The 22,331-nt window shown below is 41.6% G+C and overlaps 2 protein-coding genes across 7 annotated transcripts in view; one reads left to right on the top strand and one right to left on the bottom strand.

Annotated features, from left to right (window-relative positions):
- The window catches only part of MYLK (myosin light chain kinase), a 269,948-nt gene that overhangs the window by 39,414 nt on the left and 208,203 nt on the right, over positions 1–22,331 (top strand). The gene's annotated exons all lie outside the window — the stretch shown is intronic.
- LOC133093376 (small ribosomal subunit protein eS27-like) lies at positions 6,970–7,258 on the bottom strand. Its single transcript, XM_061193179.1, has one exon. The coding sequence runs from the start codon at positions 7,256–7,258 to the stop codon at positions 7,004–7,006; it is 255 nt and encodes an 84-aa protein (XP_061049162.1). The 3' UTR covers positions 6,970–7,003.

Genomic DNA, 22,331 nt, shown 5'->3' with positions numbered 1-22,331 from the left:
AAAAATTCCTGAGTGTGTGTGTGTGATTTAAAAATATGATTAAAATGAAAATTAGGCGACAATAGCAATATGGGGCAGGCTATTCTGGGGGGAGGGATGTTAAAGCCATATTCAGAGTCAGGAAGATGATAATTATGGACTATGTAAAAATAAATTATAATTGTATCAGTTGAGGTTTGCTGCATAACAAACCACTACAAAACTTAATGGCTTAAAAGAAACACTATCTTATTCAGCTCTAGAATCTTTGGGGTAGCTGTAGCTTTAAAAATCTGGACCAGCTCAGCTGATCTTGACTATTACACACATCTGTGATGGCCTGGTGGCTGGCTAGATGATCTAGGATAGCTTCAATGTCTGGAAGTTGACGGCGTGCATGCTGGGATGCCTTAGTTCTCTTCCAAATTGCCTCTCATCTTCCAGATTGTCTGCTGAGGCTGTTCACATAGTCCAGGCTTCCAAATGCAGCCAGGGAGCAAGCCTCCTTGTGCAAGCACTTTTTAAGCTTCCGTTTGTATTACATTTACTAATGTCCTGTTAGCAAAAAAAGTCACGAGGCCAAGCCCAGATTCAAGGGGTGGAGAAACAGACTCCACCCCTTGGTAGGAGGAAAAGAATTTGTGGCTGCTTTTATTTTTTTTAATTAAAAAAAAATTTTTTTTAACATTTTTATTGGAATAGAATTGCTTTACAATAGTGTGTTAGTTTCTGCTTTATAACAAAGTGAATCAGCTATACATATACATATATCCCCATATCTGCTCCCTCTTGCATCTCCCTCCCTCCCACCCTCCCTATCCCACTCCTCTAGGTGGTCACAAAGCACCGAGCTGATCTCCCTGTGCCATGCGGCTGCTTCCCACTAGCTATCGATTTTACATTTGGTAGTGTATATATGTCCATGCCACCCTCTCACTTCGTCCCAGCTTACCCTTCCCCCTCCCCGTGTCCTCAAGTCCATTCTCTACATCTGCTTCTTTATTCCTGTCCTGCCCCTAGGTTCTTCAGAACTTTTTTTTTTTTTTTTTTTTAGATTCCATATATATGTGTTAGCATACGGTATTTGTTTTTCTCTTTCTGACTTACTTCACTCTGTATGACAGACTCTAGGTCCATCTACCTCACTACAAATAACTCAATTTTGTTTCTTTTTATGGCTGAGTAATATTCCATTGTATATACGTGTGTGGCTGCTTTTAGAATCTACCACAGTCTGCTCCTTGGCCACAAATTATTCACATTTCTCCCACATGTAAAGTTTGCTATTCCTCATTTCAGGCTTTCTGTCTCATCCTACATATAGCATCAGGCTGGAAGGATGTGATCTCATGATCTTATCACATCAGGATGAATGAGGATCCTTAGATGTGGCTCCTTGGGTAAGGCGCCTCTTGATTCAGAGATGTCATCTTCTCACTACACACCTGACATACAGTGGTCAGACAGAGGCAGGTTAACTGAAAAGACGCGTCCCTTCAAAAGGGGGAAGATCAGAGGATACATAACAATCACTGGTCTAAAATTCCCCCTAGACCCTTGATTAGGGCTCAGTTCTGCTTCCTGGGAGTGCCTTCCCATTCCATTGTTCTCCAAGGCCCTAGACTCCATTCTCTAGTCCCTTGGTTCCCCATCTTGAGAAATCTTTCCTTTCCATAAGAAATGGCCATGTTAACAGTTCAGCAGCTTTCTCATCTGGTTTCCTGCCCATAGGTAGTTGAGAGCCTAGAGACTTCTTTGCAGTTTAATCAATCTTAGTTCCCTCTAGTCCAAGCTGATGGTGCTTTTGCTGGTATAGTTTTGTTTTTGTTTTTTTAACATTTTGGGCTTTCTGTGTAACAGATTATAGTCTACTTTATTAAACAAAAGCTATACCCACAATTATTTTTTCTCTAGATTTATTCACTGTGATTTGGGATTAGGCTTCTGTTATGCCTTTTTGTCTAGTTGAGAAAGTATACTAGGCACTTTCTTAAATCTTTCAGAGGTCTTAACAAGTGGCCATACCCTTGCTTTTCTCTTTGTCCTAAGGTCTCCTTTTACTTTGAGAATCTTTTACTTGAAGACTGTTCAGATATGGGGAGACTGGAGATGAGAGTTTTATTTTCCAACACAGCAGGCCCTGGGCCCTCTGTATTCCATCTAAATTCTGGTTGCAAACTGAACATTTCCTTCTTTTGCCCATTCTTCTGTCTTGCCATATTTTATCATATGCAGTTAAGAGTACCGAAGTGGCACTTTCCAAATTCTCTCTGGAGATCTACTTAGCCGTAACTGAAAGTTCATTAGGTTCATTTTTTTTCCTCTCAAGGTACTGTCAACTTCAGTTTTACCAACTGTTCTGTCTCTACAGAGTATGAGTCATCATTTTCCAGATCTGCTACAGCAGGTGGGTTTTGGGGTTTGTTTGTTTTTATTTTCATTTTTGCAACCTTTGCAGTCTGTTTCCTTACTGATTTTCTGGTCACTGCCCTATTCCAAAGCCAACACCACATGTTTTAGGATTTTGTTATGGCAGCACCCCACTCTTGAAACCAATTTCTGTATTAGTTAGCTTTTACTGTATAACAGACCACCCCCAAATTTAGGGACTTAAACCATGGCCATTTTCATTTATATCACTAGTTTTTGGGTTGACTAGGTGGTCTTTCTGGTCTGGACCAGCACAGTTGATCTCTCAGTTTAGTCAAGAAAGCTTTTCTTTCAGGAAAATTTATGACCTTAAATACATTTATTAAAAATTAAAAAAATGAAAGATAGTTGAATATTGTATTATTTAAAATGGTATTTGGCTGTGTGTAAATGATCATGGGTTAAATGACCTAGACGTTTAACCTTGTCATTTAACAAGAAGTTTGTTTTGTCAAACTCAAGTTCCTGTACCGATGCACAGTGAGGCCAAACAAACTGAAATGTCAGAGTTTGGAGCAGTTTATTGATCGAGAGGGTGCCAACCAAGAAGATATGAGACATAGGTTTTTCTCAGATCCATCTTCCTGGCTGGCTGGACTATAAGGTTTTTAAAGGCAACATTTGGGCTGAAGGTTGTGGAGGGCATGATTTTCTTCTGATTGGTTGGTGGTGAGGAAACAGTGTTGTGTTTCAGGAATCTTAATCACCAACCTTCTGGTTCCAACCAGTCTGGGGTCTCTGTGCTTGTGGTCAGCATGTAGTCACCATCCTCCACCTGGGTGGGAATCTTAGTTCCTGCAGAACAACTCAAAGATATGCATCAGATGGTTACTTATATCCCTTGAAGAGGAACTAGGACTCTGTTTGATCGCCGAACTATTGTTTCTTGACTGCCTTTCCTTTGTTTCTGTATTCCCTCACTTCCCTAATTAGTAACTGGCTCTGCTCTTTGGAAATCAGGGAAGGCCTAAGACACTAAAGCCTTTTTCTACAAACAAGAAACAGGGGACACAGAAAGGCTTTTGTACCCGGGAGGGAGCTGCAGGGTCCTGCTCAGTTTCAGTCCCCCCTTTTCTTTGATACTCCTCAATCCTGAGGGAAACTGGTGCAGGATAAAAAAGGAAATAAAGTTTTGGTTGGAGAGGTTAATCATAAACTTTGCAGAGGTGAAACCGCACACCTCAGATTGGGACTTGAACCCAATCACACCTCAGATGGGACTCACACCCAGCCAAAATTCAGACTGGGACTTGAACCCACTGTCTTTTCATTGAAATCGCACACCTGGTCTCAGGATTTAATGAAGCTAAAGTTCTTTATGTCTCATAGCAGAAAGAATTCAGTGAGAGACAAAGTGATAGGTAAGAAATGGATTTATTTAGAGAGATACACATACCATAGACAGAATACAGTCTTGTCTCAAAAGGCAAGAGCAGCCCCAAAATATGGGATGGTTAGTTTTTGTGGGCTGAGTTATTTCATAGGCTAATAAATTGGGGAAATTATTCCAACTGTGTTGGGGAAGGGGCGGGGATTTCCAGGAATTGGGCCACTGCCCACTTTTTGGCCTTTTATGGTTGGCCTTGGAACTGTCATGGTGCCTGCGGGTATGTCATTTAGCATGCTAATTATTACAGTGAGTGTATAATGAGGATCAAGGTCTACTGGAAGTCAAATCTTCCACCGTCTTGGGCCTAATAGGTTCTAACCAGTTTATGTCATATTCTGTTCTTAATGGTTGTATCATTCTTTTAATGGTTGTGCCCTGCCCTCTTCCCTCCTGTCTCAGAGGAACACAGTTTTAAGGGGGACTTGATTTCATTTGGAGGTAGACAGTTCAAATCAGATATGGAGGTTCCATGATGCCGTGATAGCCCAGGCTCTTCTAACTTTTGACTCGTCTAAACTTAGCTTTCATACTCATGCTAGCTGCCTCATGGTTGTAAGGTGGCTGCTCTACTTCCAGTTTTGTATGCACATTCCAAACAAGATGAGGAAGAAAAGGACAGGTTATGAAAGAGGCATGTACCAGCTGAGTCTGCTATCTGTAATTAAAGAATTTTCCTGGAAGCCCTACCCAGTGAGTTCCACTTATATGTCATTGGTAACAGGTGTGTCATATGGCATTTCCTAGCTGCAGGGGAGTCTGAAAAACATAATTTGTTTGTTTCTTAGCTTGGCATATTGCTTTCCCAAACTAAATAGGGGTTATGCTAATAAAGAACAAAGGGAGAATACATATTGTGTAGATGACTATTACTGTCTATACATGTCCATCTCAAGAAGATAGACAAGGAAGAAAATAAGCCTTTAGAAAAGTAAAAGTAAGGAAACTAAGAGGACAAACAAAATGAAATAGAAAGCAATTTAGAGGATCAAAAAGAGTTATAAAATAGGTAAATCCCTAGTTAAGTTTTTTTTTTTTCAAAAAAGAGCTACAAATAATATTTTGAAAGAAAGGGAACTATAACTACAGATATGTAATAGATAATAAAAATCATAAGATTATACTCTGAAGAATTTTATGACAAAATTTGGATTGGGAAAAGACATAGTTTTCTAGGTAAATATAATTTGCCAAAACTACTTGAAAAATGTAGAAAATACCAAAAAGCAAAAATCATTAAAGAACTTAAGCTGATAACCAAGACCTCATCTCTCCAAAATATCAGGCTTAGGTGGTTTACATCTGTACTTTATTCAACTTCTAAGAAGTAGATAATCCTAATATTAACAAACTGTTTAAGAGAATAGAAAATTAGGAAAAGCTATCTACTTTTACAATGATAATATAACCTAAATACCCAAACCAGACAAGAAGAATACAAGAAAGGAAAATTATAAAACAGTCCAATTTATAAACATAGATGCTTATGGAATATTTGCAAATCTATTTCAAATATTTACATTCTAAGTAGAGTTTATGCATGAAATTAAGAATGATCCAACATCAGAAAATATGTTAATGTAATAAATCATGTTAACAGATCAATAATACCTACAATCTGTAAGAAACAGAAAAAGTAGTTGTCAGAATTTAGTGCTTTTTCATGATTGAATAGACTTCTCAGGAAACTTAGAAGGGAATTTCCTTAACTTGATAAAGAGCATCTATCAAAATATTCCAGCAAAAACTATCCTTAACAATAAGACTCTAGGCTTCTTTTCAGTAAAGACATGAAAAAGATAAAGATTCCCTTTCTCACGATTTATATTCAGCATTGTACAGGAGATTCTAGCCAATGCAATAAGATAAGAAAAATGTCGTGAATGTTGGAAAGATATGTCCTTATTTGCATACAATATGATTTTGTTGAGTTTTTTTAAGTAGAAAATATATAGTAAGAGCTTGCCAGTTTCCCTAGACACAAAATCAACATATAGAAATCTTATTCACCGGTAATAACCAATTAGAAAAATTAATAAATAAAGGATCCCATTTTCAATAGTGATAAAAGCTTCAAGATACCTAGTGGTATGCCTAACCAAAATATGTACAAGAATATTTTTGGAGAAATTACAATTACTGAAAAGAAAAAAAGTTTTAATAAATGGGAAAAAAGGCAGTGTTCATGAACTGGAAGACTCATTATAAAGATGCCAGTTGTCGCCAAATTAATTTATAAAATGAATGCCCTTCCAAGTATGGATGAGAACGTGGAGCAACAGACTCATTCACTTCTGAAAGGAGTATAGATCAGTACAACAGCTTTAAGAAACAATTTAGTTACACCTTTTTTTTTTTTTTAATGCTTCAAAGACACAAGTCTGAAGTTTTATTGAGGACAAGGTTATATACAAATCAGAATGTTCCCTAGAAATGACACCTGAATAAAAAAGGACAAGTGGCCCCTGGATATAAGAGGTCATTGGTGATCCAAGGAAATGTTTTAGGTTAGAGGGATTAAAAGTAGAAGTTGAATCACCGTACATTGTCACAAAATTGGTGAAGGGAAGCATGTTACCTGGAGTTAAAGTGCACAGCAAAGGTAACAGGCATTTTAAAGTGGCAGAGAATTGAAATATTCTTTTGTAAGCCGAAAAGAAATGAGAGGCTCAATAATTGTAGTTTATTACGTTAGAGAGATAAAAAGCCAAAAAGAGGTAGAGGAGCCAAGTACAGTTCACCCAGTTTTCTCTGGTAAGAAGCAAAACAGTTTCTTAGAGGGCTGGGTTTTGAGTGCTTCAGCTAGATACTCTTAGGACCACACAAGATTTTAAATGCAGCGTCTGTCCTGGATGTATTAAATAACTATTATCTTCTTTTATTCTACCAATGCGTAGATCAGTGTGAAGATTCAGGTGTCCTCCAGAAGTTCATGGGTTCTTACCAGATTCTCCTCTTTACCCTCTTTGCGGTGTTGGCATCAACAGCTTTCCTCTTTCTAGGTAAGGAGTCCTTATATTCAGCCCTGTGGACTTTTGACTTGGAAACTGCCTTCATTTGATTTCACAGATTGTCCCAACTGACTCTAAAGTTGCCCCTCAATACGTGAGGTAGGAACTTCCTAGCAGTAAAACAAGACAATAAACAGGATGTATCCAAAATGTGTCTATTGGGATGGTTTCCCATTCATCTTGATTCTAGGTGCTTTTAGTGCTGCTTCCATCTGAAGGAGCATCCTTCTGTAAGCCTTGCTTTTCCTCCTGTAGGCTGGCAGAGGACAATAGAGCAGCCAAGACACAAAACTACTGTTTGTGCATGGCTAAAGATGGTGGTGATTTTATAGCAACCTGGGCATTTCACATCCATGAAATAGGAATTGGGGCTCTGCACCAGGCACTTCTTCTTGTGTTTCTTCTTCTCCTCTTCTGGAGAGGGATGAATGAGATCCTTTGCGAGAGGCATGTTATCATGGGGAGGTCATCTCCGCCAGAAAGCTGGTTACAGCTTTTAACACAGAAATTCTAGTCCTAGATGGAGAATCTTTCTTATGTTTCAGCAAATGCATTAAAATGTCTATTGCAGCAAAAAAAAGAAAAGAAAGAAACGGTTTAAATGTCCATCAGTAGGAGAATGATAATAGTGGTGTACTCATAGACTGAAATGCTATACATCTTATGCACAGGAGCAAAAAGAACTATTGCTATATTTCTTAACAGATGGATCTCAAAAACATAGTTGAATGAAAGAAGCAGGGTATGGAAGGATATGAAAAGAATAATATTTATATAAGTTTTAAAGTCTGAAAAACAATAATAAATAGTGTTTATGCTTATATTGTCTTTTTAGGAATCCATGCAAACATGCCAGGGAATGATAAACAATGAGTTTGTGATGATGCTTCTCTAGGGAGAAAGGAAAGGGCTTGAAAATGGGAAGAGAGGGCTCAAAAAGAGCCTCAAGTGTATCTGATCTTCTTTTTATTGAAGATCTGTTTGTCTCTATGTTGGAAATCTTTCACCATTTAAAAGTTGTTTTATCCTAAATGCAATGAGGTATCCTGGATTGGACCCAGGAGCAGAAAAAAAGACATTAGTGGAAAAATTGGTGAAATCCAAGTAAAATCTGGAATTTAGTAAATAATGTACCAATGTTGGTTTTGTAGTTCTGACAAATGTACCATGGTAATGTAAGATGTTAAAATTAGGGGAAATTGGTTGAAGTAACTCTCTGCATCATCTTAGCAACTTTTCTAAAAATCTAAAATTATTCCCAAATGAAATGTTTATTTTAAGAAGTGGGGGTGGATTTTAGAACACTTTAGAACACTCCTAGAGGGCAAGACCAGTCTCTCTGGTAAGTCTGATTTATTCCCGTTTCATGTTTGGTACTCCCTTAAAGTTCGGAGATCTTAGAGCAGGAAGGGGCTCTAACAGAGCACCCTATCCAGCCCCTTTCCTCTGGGAGGTAAGGCAGGTAAGGTATTTAAAAAGAAACTCCTAGAGACCAGAGAGGCTGAGGAACTCAGTGAGCAGGGAGGACTGGAACCCAAAAGTTTTATCGCCTAAGATGGTCTTTGTTCCTACTTCATTGCCTCTCATAATAAACACAAATGAGGTTGAACAGCCTCCCTTATTTGTTTGTTTTGAAAACCGGAGGAAAAGAATTACATATCACCCAGAAATGGTTTAGGCGACCAAAGACACAAGGTAGAGAGGTCAGTGTGAGGTTGGTACATCATTTTGTCTCTTTGATATGAACCTCCTTAGGATTTAAGACTGCCTAACCCCTGAGGGCAGAGTGGGCTGGGATGGGAGGGAACTAAGAATTGTAGAATGCATCTGTGTCCTCAGTCCTTATCAGAACCATCTGTATAGATGTAATTGCCCCCATCTTACAGAAGAGGTAACAGGCTTGAAAGGTTAAATGACTTCCCCAAGGTTATAAAACTAATAAGAGATAGGCTTATTGTGATACTCTGATGTAATAAATTTGTCATGTTTCCTGGAAATAGCTCTTAAAACCTTTGTAATTTCTTAAGTGATAAGAGCTATATGGACATCTTTTGTTCCTAACTCCTTAAGTAGCACTAGAGCATAAAGATGAAATGGGTGTTTTTGTTATTCATAACAAGGCTCTTTCAACCACTGAGTTTTTATTAATGAGGTAATTTCTGGAAAGCCCCTAGAAAACCATAGGAAGGGGACTAGTTGCCAGCAGAGCCAGCCAGGTGATTAGAGAGTTGGAACTTTCAGTTCCAACCGCCTGACCTCTGGGGAGGGGAGAAGGGCTAGAGATTGACTTAATCACCAATGGCCAATGATGTATTCATTCGTGCCTATGACAGGAAGCTGCCATAAAAACCCAAAAAGATGGTGTTTGGAGAGCTTTTGGGTTGTTTCATCCATGTGCCAGGAGGGTGGTATACCCCAGACTCCGTGAGACAGTAGCCCCTGTGCTTGGGACTCTTCCGGACTTCACCCTATGTGTCTCTTCATCTGACTGTTCATTCATGTTCTTTAATATCCATTGTAATAAACCATTAATCTAATAAGTAGACTGTTTTCTTGAATTCTGTGAGCTGTCCTAGCAAGTGATCAAACTTGAGGAGGGGAGTCATGGGAGCCTCTGGTTTATAGCCAGTCAGTCAGAAGTCCAAGTAACAACCTGGACTTGCAGTTGGCATCTGAAGTGGGGACAGTCTGTGGGATCTGATGCTCTCTCCAGGTAGATAGTGTCAGAATTGAATTAAATTGTAGGACACTCAGCTGGTGTTGCAGAGAATTGCTTGGTGAGGGGCAAACCTCTACACATTTGGTAACCAGATGTGAAGCAGAATGTCATCACAGAGTAGAGAAAAGTAAAGCAGAGTTTTCCTTTTACACCTATGTTATAGGAAGCCAGGGCTGACTCTAAGAACTCATACTTAAGGAAGACCCCTCTGAAGTCAGGGAGGATAAATTCCCCAGAGCCGACAGCCACTCTTGGAACAGCTGGGGCTGGGAATGATGTAGAACATGAGCCAAGGCAGAACAACAGCCCAGAACAGACTGAGAAGAGCTTCAGGGGAGTGGGCATCAGGCCTGCCAGGGTTAGAAGCCACTGCAGATTCTTCCCTCTGGAAAAGAAAAAGTCATGTGGGTAAGCTCCCTACGCTCCCACTCCTCCTTCCTCTGTCCTATCTCGGCTGCAGGGCCTGTGTCTGCTAGCCTTCCGGGGAAGGGCTCCTTAAAACCAAGGGCCTCATTTTGTTTAGTTGTTGTAGAAGAGGCTCATGTGACTGAAGAGGACTCCTCAGGGCTTGATTGAGGTGATGTGGGTGAAAGTAAACTGTAAATCTCTATGTAAATGTGGTTGTTGGCTGAACAGTGTAAATCTTGGAGGTTTGTGAGAGCAAGGGGAGAAAAGTGCCTTTTGAGAGAGGTCTCCCAGGAGAATATGAGATTAGTTGAGGTTCAGTGAATTCCTTTGTTGCTAACTCAAGAAGCATATTTGAAGGATAAGCTTCCTCACTTAGAGTAGAGCATCCCAGACTTGTCGCCATAGTGACAGTGCTCAAACGGAGGCTTTAAAACCAGAAAACACCAGGTCAGAGGGATTCTTTTGGAGCCATGATTCTCCAGTAGAGGACTCAGCTATTGTGTGCTATGGAGGAGAGGGACAGGGAGTTTGAATAGCTTCCCTTCCTTCCTGTCTCTTGCTGTGGGGCTTTTGTTTTGGTTTTTCTCTCTGAATTGATGTGGGCTTTGGAAAGGGGTGCCTCCCTGTAGAAGGAACTCGTCTTCATTAAAACCTGTGTCAGAAGCTGGAGGCACCAACAATAAACTATCCTAAAAAGAAATTAAGAAAACAATCCCATTTACAATAGCATTAAAAAGAATAAAATACATATGAATAAATATAACTAAGGAGGTGAAAGACCTATACACTGAACACTATAAGACATTGATGAAAGAAATTGAGTAAGACACAAGTAAATGGAAAGATAGCTCGTGTTCATGGATTGGAAGAATTAATATTGTTAAATCATCTGTACTACCCAAAGAGATCTACAGATGCAATGCAATCCCTATCAAAATTCCAATGACATTTTTCACAGAAATAGACCAAACAATCCTAAAATTAATATGGAACCACAGAAGACTCTGAGTAGCCAAAGCACTCTTGAGAAAGAAGAACGAAGCTGGAGGCATTACAATTCCTGATTTCAAACTATATTACAAAGCTATACTAATCAAAACAGTATGGTACTGGCATTAAAATAGACATGTATCAGTGGAACAGAATAGAGAGCCCAGAAATAAACCCACACATATACAGTCAACTAATCTTTGACAAGGGGTCCAAGAATACACAATGGAGAAAGAAGAGTCTCTTCAACAAATGGTGTTGGGAAAATTTTGCATATCCATATGCAAAAGAATGAAATTAGACCCTTATCGTATACTATACACAAAAGTCAAATCAAAATGGATTAAAGACTTAAACAGAAGACCTGAAACTTTAAAACTCTTAGAAGAAAACATAAGAAAAAAGCTCCTTGACATTGGTCTTGGCAATGATTTTTTATATATGACACCAAAAACTCAGGCAACAAGAGCAAAAATAAACAAGTGGGACTATATCAAACTAAAAAGCTTTTGCTCAGCAAAGGTAACCATCAACAAAATGAGAAGGCAACATACAGAATGGGAGAAAGTATCTGCAAACCATATATCTAAAAAGGGATTAATATCTAAAATATATAAAGAACTCATATAGCTCAATAGCAAAAACAAAACAAACAAAAACCCACCACAAAGATATCATAACCCCATTAAAAAAATGAGCAAGGGACCTGAATAGACATTTTTCCAAAAATGACATCCAAGTGGCCAATAGATATATGAAAATGTGCTCAACATCACTAATCTTACTGATGGTGCTGAAGGACAGACAGAACAAAAAGTAATTCTGAAGGAACTGTTACTGTAACTGAAGCTTGTAGAAGGATAAAGATTATATATATATATTATTTTATTCTGTTATATATCTGATTCTAAGTGTTGAAAACTGACCTAAGTATTCTTCACTAGTTCATGTCTTTATCCTTTCATGTGTTTTGTGAATTCCTATAAATAAAATGTGTTTTATGGTTATTAGTCTTACAGACAAAAAGTTCAAGTCCTCTCATTGCTTTGAGTTCTCTCCAGTGTTCAAGCTTTCCTCTACTGTGTATCATAGGGTGTCTGACCCACTAGTTGCTAATGTTATCTGATAGTGTTATTCTTGGACTTTAATGACCTCAGAGTTTCCATATTACCTCCTTTTGTTATAAAACAGCATACAAGTAGGGCCTGAGGAGTGTTCTCCAAACCAAGAATTTCAGGACAATTTCTCTATAGGGGGTTCACTAAGAAATCCACAGGAATCATGTAATGCCTAGCAGATGCTCCTTCTCTATAGGGAAGGCACACATGTCTCTGGGGTGTTGTATGTTTCCAGATACTTGGAAGTCTTCTAGGTGGTTCTTGATGTGTCTAATATGGAATAATCCCCAAAATATATTAAGTGAAAAAAGCAAGGTACAAAACAGAGTGTGTCATATGCTATCATTTGTTTTTAAGAAAGTGGGGACAAAAACATATATGTATTTTTATAACATATCCCTAGAAGACACTGATGACATGGCTGATTCTGAGGAAGGGAAGTTGGAGCTGAGTACCTAGGAGCAGGGGAGGGTGAAAGACCTTTTACTGCATACCCTTTGAATCTTTTGAATTTTGAATCATGTAAATGTATTGGCTATTCAAATAGAAGTACAAGTTTGATTAAAAACAAAATCCTTCTACCAAGAAATAAACCACACACCTGTGGTCACTTTATCTACAGCAATGGAGGCAAGAATATACAGTGAAGAAAAGATAGTCTCTTCAATAAGTGGTGCTGGGAAAACTGGACAGCTACATGTAAAAGAATGAGATTAGAACATTTCCTCACACCATATACAAAAATAAACTCAAAAAGGGTTAAAGACGTAACTATAAGACATGAAACCATAAAACTCCTAGAGGAGAACATAGGCAGAACACTCTTTGACATAAATTGTGGCAATATTTTGGGTGATCTAGCTCCTCATGCAAAAGAAATAAAAGCAAAAATAAACAAATGGGACTAATTAAACTTAAAACTTCTGCACAGCAAAGGAAACCATCAACAAAACAAAAAGACAATCTACTGAATGGGAGAAAATATTTGCAAATGATGCAGCTAACAAGGAATTAATATCTAAAATATACAAACGGCTCATACAACTCAATATAAAAAAAAACAATCCAAAGAAGAAATGGGCAGAAGACTTGAATAGACTTTTTTCCAAAGAAGACATAGTGATGGCTAACAGGCACATGCAAAGATGCTCAACATCGCTATTAGAGAAACACAAGTCAAAACAACGAGTTATCACCTCACACATGTCAGGATGGCTATCATCAAAAAGTCTACAAATAACAAATGTTGGTGAGGATATGAAGAAAAGGCAATCCTTGTACACTGTTGGTGGAAATGTAAATTGGTGCAGCCACTATGGAAAACAGTATGGAGGTTCCTCAAAAAACTAAAAATGAAACTACCATATGATCCAGCAATTCCATTCCTGGGTATATATCTGGAAAAAATGAAAACACTAATTTGAAAAGGTACATGCACCCCAATGTTCATAGCGCACTATTTACAATAGCTAAGATATGGAAGCAACCCAAATGTCCATCAACAGATGAATGGATAAAGAAGGTGCTGTAGATGTATACAATGGAATATTACTCTGCCATAAAAAAGAATGAAATTCTGCCATTTACAATGATGTGTATGGACCTAGAATGTATTATGCTAGTGAAATAAGTCAGACAGTAAAAGACAAATACTGTGTTGTCACTTATATGTGGAATATAAAAAATAAAACAAATAAATATACCTAGTAAAACAGACTCACCAATGTAGAAAACAACCTAGTGGATACCAATGTGGAGAGGGAAGAGGAGAGGGGCAAGATAGGGGTATGGGAGTAAGAGATACAAACTACTATGTATAAAACAGATAAGCAACAAGGATATATTGTATAGCACAGGGAATTATAACCATTATTTTGTAATACCTTTAAATGGAATATATAAAAATACTAAATCACTATGCTGTAAATGCTGTAAATCACTATGTGTACCTGAAACTAATATAATATTGTAAATCAACTATGTTTCAATAAAAAAAAATCCTTCTAGGATGGTTAATCTGACTTGAGACTTAAATTGGCCCTTGATAATTCACTCTTTGCTCCCATTTCTCATCACTTAGGTCTTCCCTCTCAGACCCTCTGCGTCTGATCATTTGCCTGCAACAGACATGTTGCAATATCCCCCTCCCTCTCAGAGTCTAATAGAGACTCTGCACAGGGGTGAGCCAGCATTTCTAAAATATCTCTGGTGACCAATTGCCATGTTCAGCCCTAAACCTTCTAGACTGGTGGTTCTCAAACTTGAGCCTGAATCAGACTCACCTGGAGGGCTTGTTAAAACACACCTGGCTGGACCCACGCTCAGTTTCTTCTATTCAGCTGGTGTGGGGTAGTTCCAACAAGTTCCCAGGTGATGCTAGTTGGGAACCACACTTTGAAAACCAGTGCTGTAGACTAGTTTCTCCTGTGATGTGTTGATGTGCAGTTTTGATGTCCCAGCTGTGTCCTCATTTAGACATATAAAGAAATAAAAAACGGGAGAGATTTGTCCCTTTCCACAGGCATGCTTATAGCTCACCATCATCCAGCTCTCTCTCTAGCCAACAGTACTCATCAGGCTCCAATCCCCTCATAAAATGATCTGCATGTCACCACCAGCAGGACTGACACATCAGAAGCCTGCATCCCCCTTCATCTGTACTCCCAGAGCAGACATTCTTGTAGTCTTTGCTGTCAACTCTCTGTGAAGATTTAATTGGTATTTAAGGCATTAGAAGAGTCATGCTAATTACTGATTCCCCTTCCACTGTTTCTCAGCAGGGGTACTATTAGCATTTTAGATGAGATAATTCTTTATAATGAATATTCTGTTTAATGTAGGGTATTAGCATTCTTGTCCTCCCACCCCCAAGTCATACGGGAATTAATCCCACCACATTTCCCAGTGCCCCTCCCCCTCGAACCTTCCTCTTCCCCTCTTCGCGGCAGAATGCATGGTGAGGTGCCCTGAGAACCACTGTGTCTTGTATTTAGGCTTCCAGACCCCTGCCCAAATGACATTGCTTTAGTTCCCTGCAAAAATCTCAAGTCATGTTTTAATATTTTTCTTACTTTCATAAGTGTTGATGTTAAGAAGGGGCCAAATAGTGAGCATTTCTTTCTGAAAACCCTATGGGTCGAATCGTTCATGGGATGTTCAGTTCCCTCTCTGTAGAGATTAGCACTGTTTCTTGATGAAGTGCCTTTGCATCCTCACAGCAAGGAGAATTATGTGACCCATTCTGTTTCCTTTTTTTTACTATGAGTGTCATGAAACTTAGGGGACAGATGTAATGCTTGATACGTTTGTAAAACTAGTTTAGAAAACAATTTTGCATATATTATCAGCTTTTATACAGTTTTAGTTTTTAAATAATCAGCTTAATTTTGTATTTTCTTGTGAGTGACTTCGGGTCCTTTCAGAAACAATCCTTGATGCAGGTTGAGCTGTGAAAGGATTATAGCCGGAAGTGGCCTAATCCGCTGGACAAAAGAATGGGCGTGGCAGAGCATCCCCGGCTCCTGTGGGCACAGGGTGGGATGCGGGCCTGAGGCACCGGAGGAGCAGCAGATCAGGAGGTGCCTCCTGCTGGCAGCCCTCGGAAGAGTGGCTGGTGAGGATGAGGTGCCACGTGTGCTCCAGCTGGAGGTGGAGTCAGGGTCAAGCCACAGGTGCCTGAGCCCTTTACCAAGGGTGGAGAATCCTTGAGTAGAGGGACAGCAGTTGGACTGAGCTTGCTGGGTGGAGAGAAGTGCCGCTGGGACCGACTGGCTTAGGCCATGAGAGACGCAGAAACCATTACTTATAGGAACACCATCCTGCTTCAGCTCCCACCTGGTCCTGTGGCCACACGGGTTCCCAGCAGCAAGTGGGTTCAGGTGGGGCTGGCACCCTCGGGATTAGCTCTCTGCTGAAGCTCCCCATCCAGGTGGGAAAGGACGTCTAGCCACGGCACCGTAACAGGGTGAGGGTTCCACCCCATCCCACCCCTCTTCAGAGAGTCCAGTCACTCCCATTTCTTCTTCAATGTACACCTCAAAGTGGCGGGGGGGACCACCACCCTAGACTGAGCATCCACCCTCTAGGTCTCCTGTGTGATGGAACGGATGTGTAAGGACCTTTCCGCCTGAAAGTTCCTCTGCTGAAATTCCATCATGAGCATTTGATTTCCTTTGGGTTTACAAAGAATCTTTTACTAATTCACCTTCTGGAAGGGCAACGCACAGTGGGCTCAGAGATAAGTCATTTGTTCCTTTGAGAGAACGGATTTACTGCATACTCTTGATATAAGTATTTGTTTCCCTCTTAAGGAATATATGAGATTTGCTGCTGGAGGGAAACAGGTTTGTGAAGGGGGGAGAAGGGGTGAACTTCAGGAGCCTGGACCAGGCTGAGGGGTGGGTGCCGTGGGCTGCCTGCATGTGGGTTCTGCGGGGCATGGAACGTGGGCTGGGTCCTGGGACAGTGGGGGGGCGGGGGCTCACTCATTCCTGAGGACAGTCTTCTCCCAGGTGTGGGTACTTTCTCCCTGTCCTGTGGGCATCCCCTTCCCCTGGCTGTGTCACCAAAGCCAGGCCACTGACTACCCAGGAGCCGGCCCCCTCCAGAGACCCCAATGGCCTCCTGACAGGCCTGCCGGGTGTCCTTCCTCCCTCATCCCTGCTAGGGCCTCTCCCCAGACCCTGCACCCTTACCTCAGCGCCATCCTCCCTGGCTCTCCTGCATCTGTCCTCTGTGGAGGAAGGAAGCACCTTTCTGGTTCTCCTCGTAAGCATTGTTCCTGAACTCGAAACCCATAGCCCCCCACACGTGGTCATAAAAGCAACTGTTGCTGTCCTTGGGGCATTTCCACCAGCCTCTCCGGTGATAAGGTCCTCCGGCTGCCGCGCCCACTCCCTGTTGCATGTCTGTGCCTGACTCGGCTTTCCTGTCCTCCTTTCCGCCGGGCACCAGCCAGGTGGCTGCCAGATCGGCTGCCCCTGCTGCAGTCCAGAACACTTCAGGAGTGTCCCGGCTGAGGGCTCCCCACAGTGAGGCAGACCTCCAGGACTTCTTTCCTTGTCCTCTCAGCCCAGTTACCACAACAAACAGCAGAGGAGACATTGGTGAGTGGGGAAGAGTTTAAATTGTGCTGTTGACCCCTCCCCCTCAGTCCACCCTGAGGAGCTGCCGGAGGGGAAGAACTGTGGGCCTTCCTGGCCATCCGGGAGGGACCACAGCCCCCAAGGTGAGATGACACCTGGCCAGGTGCCCAGGCAGGTGGGGGTGACGTCAGCATGCTTTAGCATTATCTGTTGACCTTGGCTTAGCCGGTCAGAATTCTAGAACTGGTCAAGTCAGTGGGAGTCATCGGTGGAGCCAGCCAGGAATCAAGATTGATTAAGTGCCTGCTGGGTGCCCTGGCCTCTGCTAGAAGCTATTCGTACTGCCAAACTGTGGTGCTCCAGCTTCCCGACTGCCCCAAACTTCTTCCTCCACTGCTGCAGGAGGCTGCTGTGATGAACTCCATTTGTTTTTGTTTGTTTGTTTGTTTGAAATTAATTAATTAATATTTATTTTTGGCTGCATTGGGTCTTCGTTGCTGTACATGGGCTTTCTCTAATTGCAGCGAGCCGGGGCTACGCTTCGTTGCGGTGCATGGGCTTCTCATTGCGGTGGCTTCTCTTGTTGCGGAGCATGGGCTCTGGACACACGGGCTCAGTAGTTGTGGCTCACAGGCTCAGTAGTTGTGGTGCACGGGCTTAGTTGCTCCGAGGCATGTGGGATCTTCCTGGACCAGGGATCAAACCCGTGTCGCCTGCACTGGCAGGCGGATTCTTAGCCACTCTGCCACCAGGGAAGTCCCTCCATTCGGTTTTGATTTCCCCTTTGACCCTGTGGTTCCTTGGCAAGTAGACCTTGTTGGGGTTGGCGCACAGGTAGAATTCCATGTTAATGTCGGCCCAGCTATTCCGGGTGCTGACCAAGAGCTGCACAGACGTGGTCATCTCCACTCTGCTCAGTGAGAAGTCCTGTGTTAGGGTAACATAGAGTGAGTGTTCAGATGGGGACTTCTTTGGGCAGCTATCCAATGGTGAATAATATTTCGAATAATATTCTGAAATATATTTCTCAATAGTATTTCAAACATGTCGGTGATCTTTTGGGATTTCCTATGTGTTATTTGAGGGGGGGCGGGATTCATTGCTTTTTGCAGCTTTAGCCAGTGAGGGAGATGGGTTTTCTGTTGACTCTCAGGCTTATAGCACGTCAGGGGTCCTCAGCCAGTGTCAGCCAGGGGGCCATCTGTTCACTCTCAGTGCAAAGGAGGCTGATGGGGCCACAACCAATTCTAGTGAAGCAAAGAGTGTGAGAAGGAAGAGGAAGGGAAAGAAGAATTAGTGAAAGGAAGTGTGGCCTGTGATTTTATAGCACTGATTGTTTCCCCCATGGTTCTAAAGCTGCTTTGAACTATGGCCCCATCACTGAAGTGAGAGAGTAGCCTCTTAGACTACTTGGAAAGGCAAAAAAAAGTATGTAGGGGCTGCTCTTTCATTAAGAAAATAAATCCTGTAACTTTAAAGGAATTAAAAAAAAATGACAGTGAGGTTGAACTCTAAGGTGGCTAATAAAGAAAAAAAGTAGTGGTGTCCTACTGCTGCCTGAAAGAAAATACAGAACCTGCATCTGAGATGGGAGGCATTATTTTAGTATTCACGGGAGGCTGGATCAAAGTGAACACTTTATGTCTGAGCATGGCTCCCTTGGAAGGCGAAGACTTAAAGCCATGACTTTGTGAAGCAGCAGAGGCAGAAGATCAAAGGATGGAGAAATTAACGCAAGTCGCTTTATTTTAAAGGCAGGTTTGCCTCGGCTAAAATAGGGCTGAAGGTAGAGTCTCTGGAATTGAGAGGGCTGTGCATGAAGCCCTTTCTGTGTAGTTACCAGCTTTATGCTCAGGACAGGGAAGTTTGCAATGAGGAAAAGAGGACAGTCAAACTTCTGTTGTAAAACCTAGAGCAGATAGGGCTGCAGAAATCATCCAGTACTCTTTTTCCTCCTTAGTGAGGAAACGGGGCCTCATGAGCACAGCCGTTAACCTGGTCGGTGTAGAGGCTGCCCAGAACTCGGTGCCCTTCTCCAGGGTCCCTTAAAGTCTGAGACAGTGGGCCCCTCATAGATGATGCAGGGACCTTTAGCAAATGTTTCTTTCTTTTTTAAAAAATTTATTTATTTATTTTTATTTTTTGGCTGCGTTGTGTCTTAGTTGCGGCGAGCGGGGGCTACTCTTCATTGCGGTGCACAGGCTTCTCATTGCGGAACACGGGCTCTAGGCGCGCTGGCTTCAGTAGTTGTGGCACGCGGGCTCAGTAGTTGTGGCACATGGGCTCTAGAGCGCAGGCTCAGTAGTCGTGTCACCCGGGCTTCGTTGCTCCACGGCATGTGGGATCTTCCCGGACCAGGGCTCGAACCCGTGTCCCCTGCATTGGCAGGCGGATTCTTAACCACTGCGCCACCAGGGAGGTGCCGCATGTGTGTATTCTTTTTCAGATTCTTTTCCATTATAGATTATTGCAAGATATTGACTATTGTTCCCTGTGCTCTACAGTAGGATCTTGTTGTTTATTTTATATATAGTGTGTATCTGTTAATCACAAGCTCCTAATTTATCTCCCCTTCCCCTTTTCTAACTGTAAGTTTGTTTTGTGAGTCTGTTTCTGTTTTGTAAATAAGTCATTTGTATCATTTTTTAGATTCCACATGTAAGTGATACCATATGAACTTTGTCTTTGTCTGACTGACTTCACTTAGTGTGATAATCTCTAGGTCCATCCATATTGCTGCAAATGGCATTATTTCATTCTTTCTTATGGCTGAGTAGTATTCCATTGACTGGGTTTTATTGATCTGTACCTGTGGGGGTAACCAGGTGTGAAGGTCTGGCCATCTCTGACTGAGGACAGTCTGTTGTGGAACAGCCTCAAAACCCCCTAAGGGTTGGATACATTAGGAGTTAATCTGCGTAGGTAGAGAGATGAGTTTTCTGACAATTGGGAGTCTGGGATGAGATTTGGATCCTGTCCTGTCTCTTACACAGACATAATGAAACCAGAGGACCGTTGGATCATAGGAAAGCATAGAAGCAGTTTCTGGATGGGACACTGTGAGAGCTTTGAAGAGATGGGAGGCCACCTTGAGGAGGCAGGACCAGAAGTTGAGAGCCCTCTATAACACAAGGGGTGTGGGATGAGAGTTTAAGCTGGTAATAGGCCTGCAAGCCAAGGATCCATCCCCTGGAGTTATCCTGGGAACCTAATTACTAAACTTTCCTGGGTAATCCTTGATCATGGGGCCTGATAAAGCCCAAGCTTACTGCTGAAACTATGTTAAGATAAAAGCTGTTTTTATTCATTTGATATCCATTAAAGCCATCACAGATTAATTATTTTTCAAAAGAAAGAAAACTATGCCACAGTTCTGCAAGTAACTTATGACCAGATGTTGAGATCTTGGTATACCCAGTCATGCTTAAAAATATTGTAAGAAATCTTCAGACAGTAAAATCTAAAAATAAAACCCCCTCAATTTAAAAAGATGAATAAGAGAAAAAGCATTGTAGTTCGGGAGATTTATTGGCTCACTTATTTTTATTTATTTTTGAAAAGAATCATGTTATAATTTAATGCCAGATGCTGAGACCCAGATATACCCAGTTTTGTGGTGGAGAGGGAGGGTACATATAAACTGCAAGAAAGTACCCAAGGGACAAAACGATGAAAATCACTGGTTGCTTATCTGAATAGTCAATGGGTACCTGTGAGCTAGAGTTTATCACGTGCATGAATCCTTGATCTGAAAATGAGGGACAGTGGTAGTGGCAGTGGTAGAGGATGGGAGTAAAGATCTTGTCCCACTAATTTACGGTGTCTGAAGAAGATTTGGAACCACTGACAGCTTCATATCTACCGGCCTCCTACTAAGCTACCTGGGGTGAGTTGAAATTGCATTTCATAACATTGTCCCTAACTGTGCCCCTGTCTTTCTTAGTGCCAGAGATGAGTCTGAAGCACATACATGGCAGTATTTGCACTTCCCTACCCCATTCACGCAGCTGCCTTCTCAGACCTCGACTTGCTCTGGGTTACAGCCGTAGTGGTTTTAGGCCAGATTTCCCAGCAGGACGTGGGTGTTCTTACCTCTTCTTCCTAACTACACCAGCTGGTGTCCTGCTGATCTTCAGCTGTGTCACATCCCATAGGTCACACATCTCTACCTTTTGGAAGTAGAGGTGTTAATATAGAGGCTCACCCAGTGCTCTCAGTAAAGGTTAAGGGGAGAACGAAGAGCATCCTAGGATGATTATAGAACTCACCGTGCTCTTAGCCACAAATTGAATGAAGGTAGAAACTTGTCAAGAGTTTTATGCAATTCAAACTGGTGTCTCATGCTACGGATGAGAACCTAGATTTAGAAGGAGGGTCTACCTGGTCTGGTGGGAGAAGTGAGTGGAACAGGAGGAGAGACTATGGTCTGTGCACCTCTGACAAAGGCCCTGGAAAGGGGGACCTTCAAGTTCAAAAGATGTCTCCCCTCAAAAAAGCTTTAGAAGACACCTCAAATGAATGGAACTTTCGATTAAAATCAAGAAGATGAAAATCGAAATGAATAAATAAGGAAATAAATAAAAATTCTTCACTTAGAATTTTTAGAAAATCAGCTGAGTGTAGATAGACTATGATAAGGTTGATGATAGTTTAAGATCTTTACTGTAGGGGTCAGGAGGTGGTTATTTTGTCACTGTCTCTTCTCTAGGTTGTCTTTAATAACTATGGAGGGTCTGAGATTTCACCAACTGGAAGGCTAGTGAGTTTGCTGCCAAGATTTCATGAATGCTGGCAGAAGATGAGCTCCATGGGTTAGGGACAGGACTTTATGATTCACAACAATGACAGTGACCAGAGAACCAGCATTTTCTCTCACTGGTTCTTTGAGCTCCAATCTCCATAGGGTGACACCTGCCCACACAGTGGAGAGAAATCCTGAGATTAGGGAACTCAAACCTTTTATAATGGACAGTAAGCGTGCCTGTTCTTTGCTCCAAAGGAAGACACTCTTTCTTCCAAGGTTGTTTATGATACAAATATTCTTGAAAAGATAATCTGGAGCAAAGGCAGTCAGTGCCTGTGCTTGCCGGATATACAGCACACGAGAGACCCATAGAGAATGGCTCCTAGCTGCTGCATCCGTACAAAGGGGAAGGAAGCTAGTGTATATGGCCTGCTTGTTCCGCACCACGCACTGACTTCTCA

This window comes from Eubalaena glacialis, chromosome 6 (assembly GCF_028564815.1).
Source record: "Eubalaena glacialis isolate mEubGla1 chromosome 6, mEubGla1.1.hap2.+ XY, whole genome shotgun sequence".
NCBI lineage: Eukaryota > Metazoa > Chordata > Mammalia > Artiodactyla > Balaenidae > Eubalaena > Eubalaena glacialis.
The sequence above is the reverse complement of the archived record's forward strand: the minus strand, read 5'-3'. Positions and strand labels throughout refer to the sequence as shown.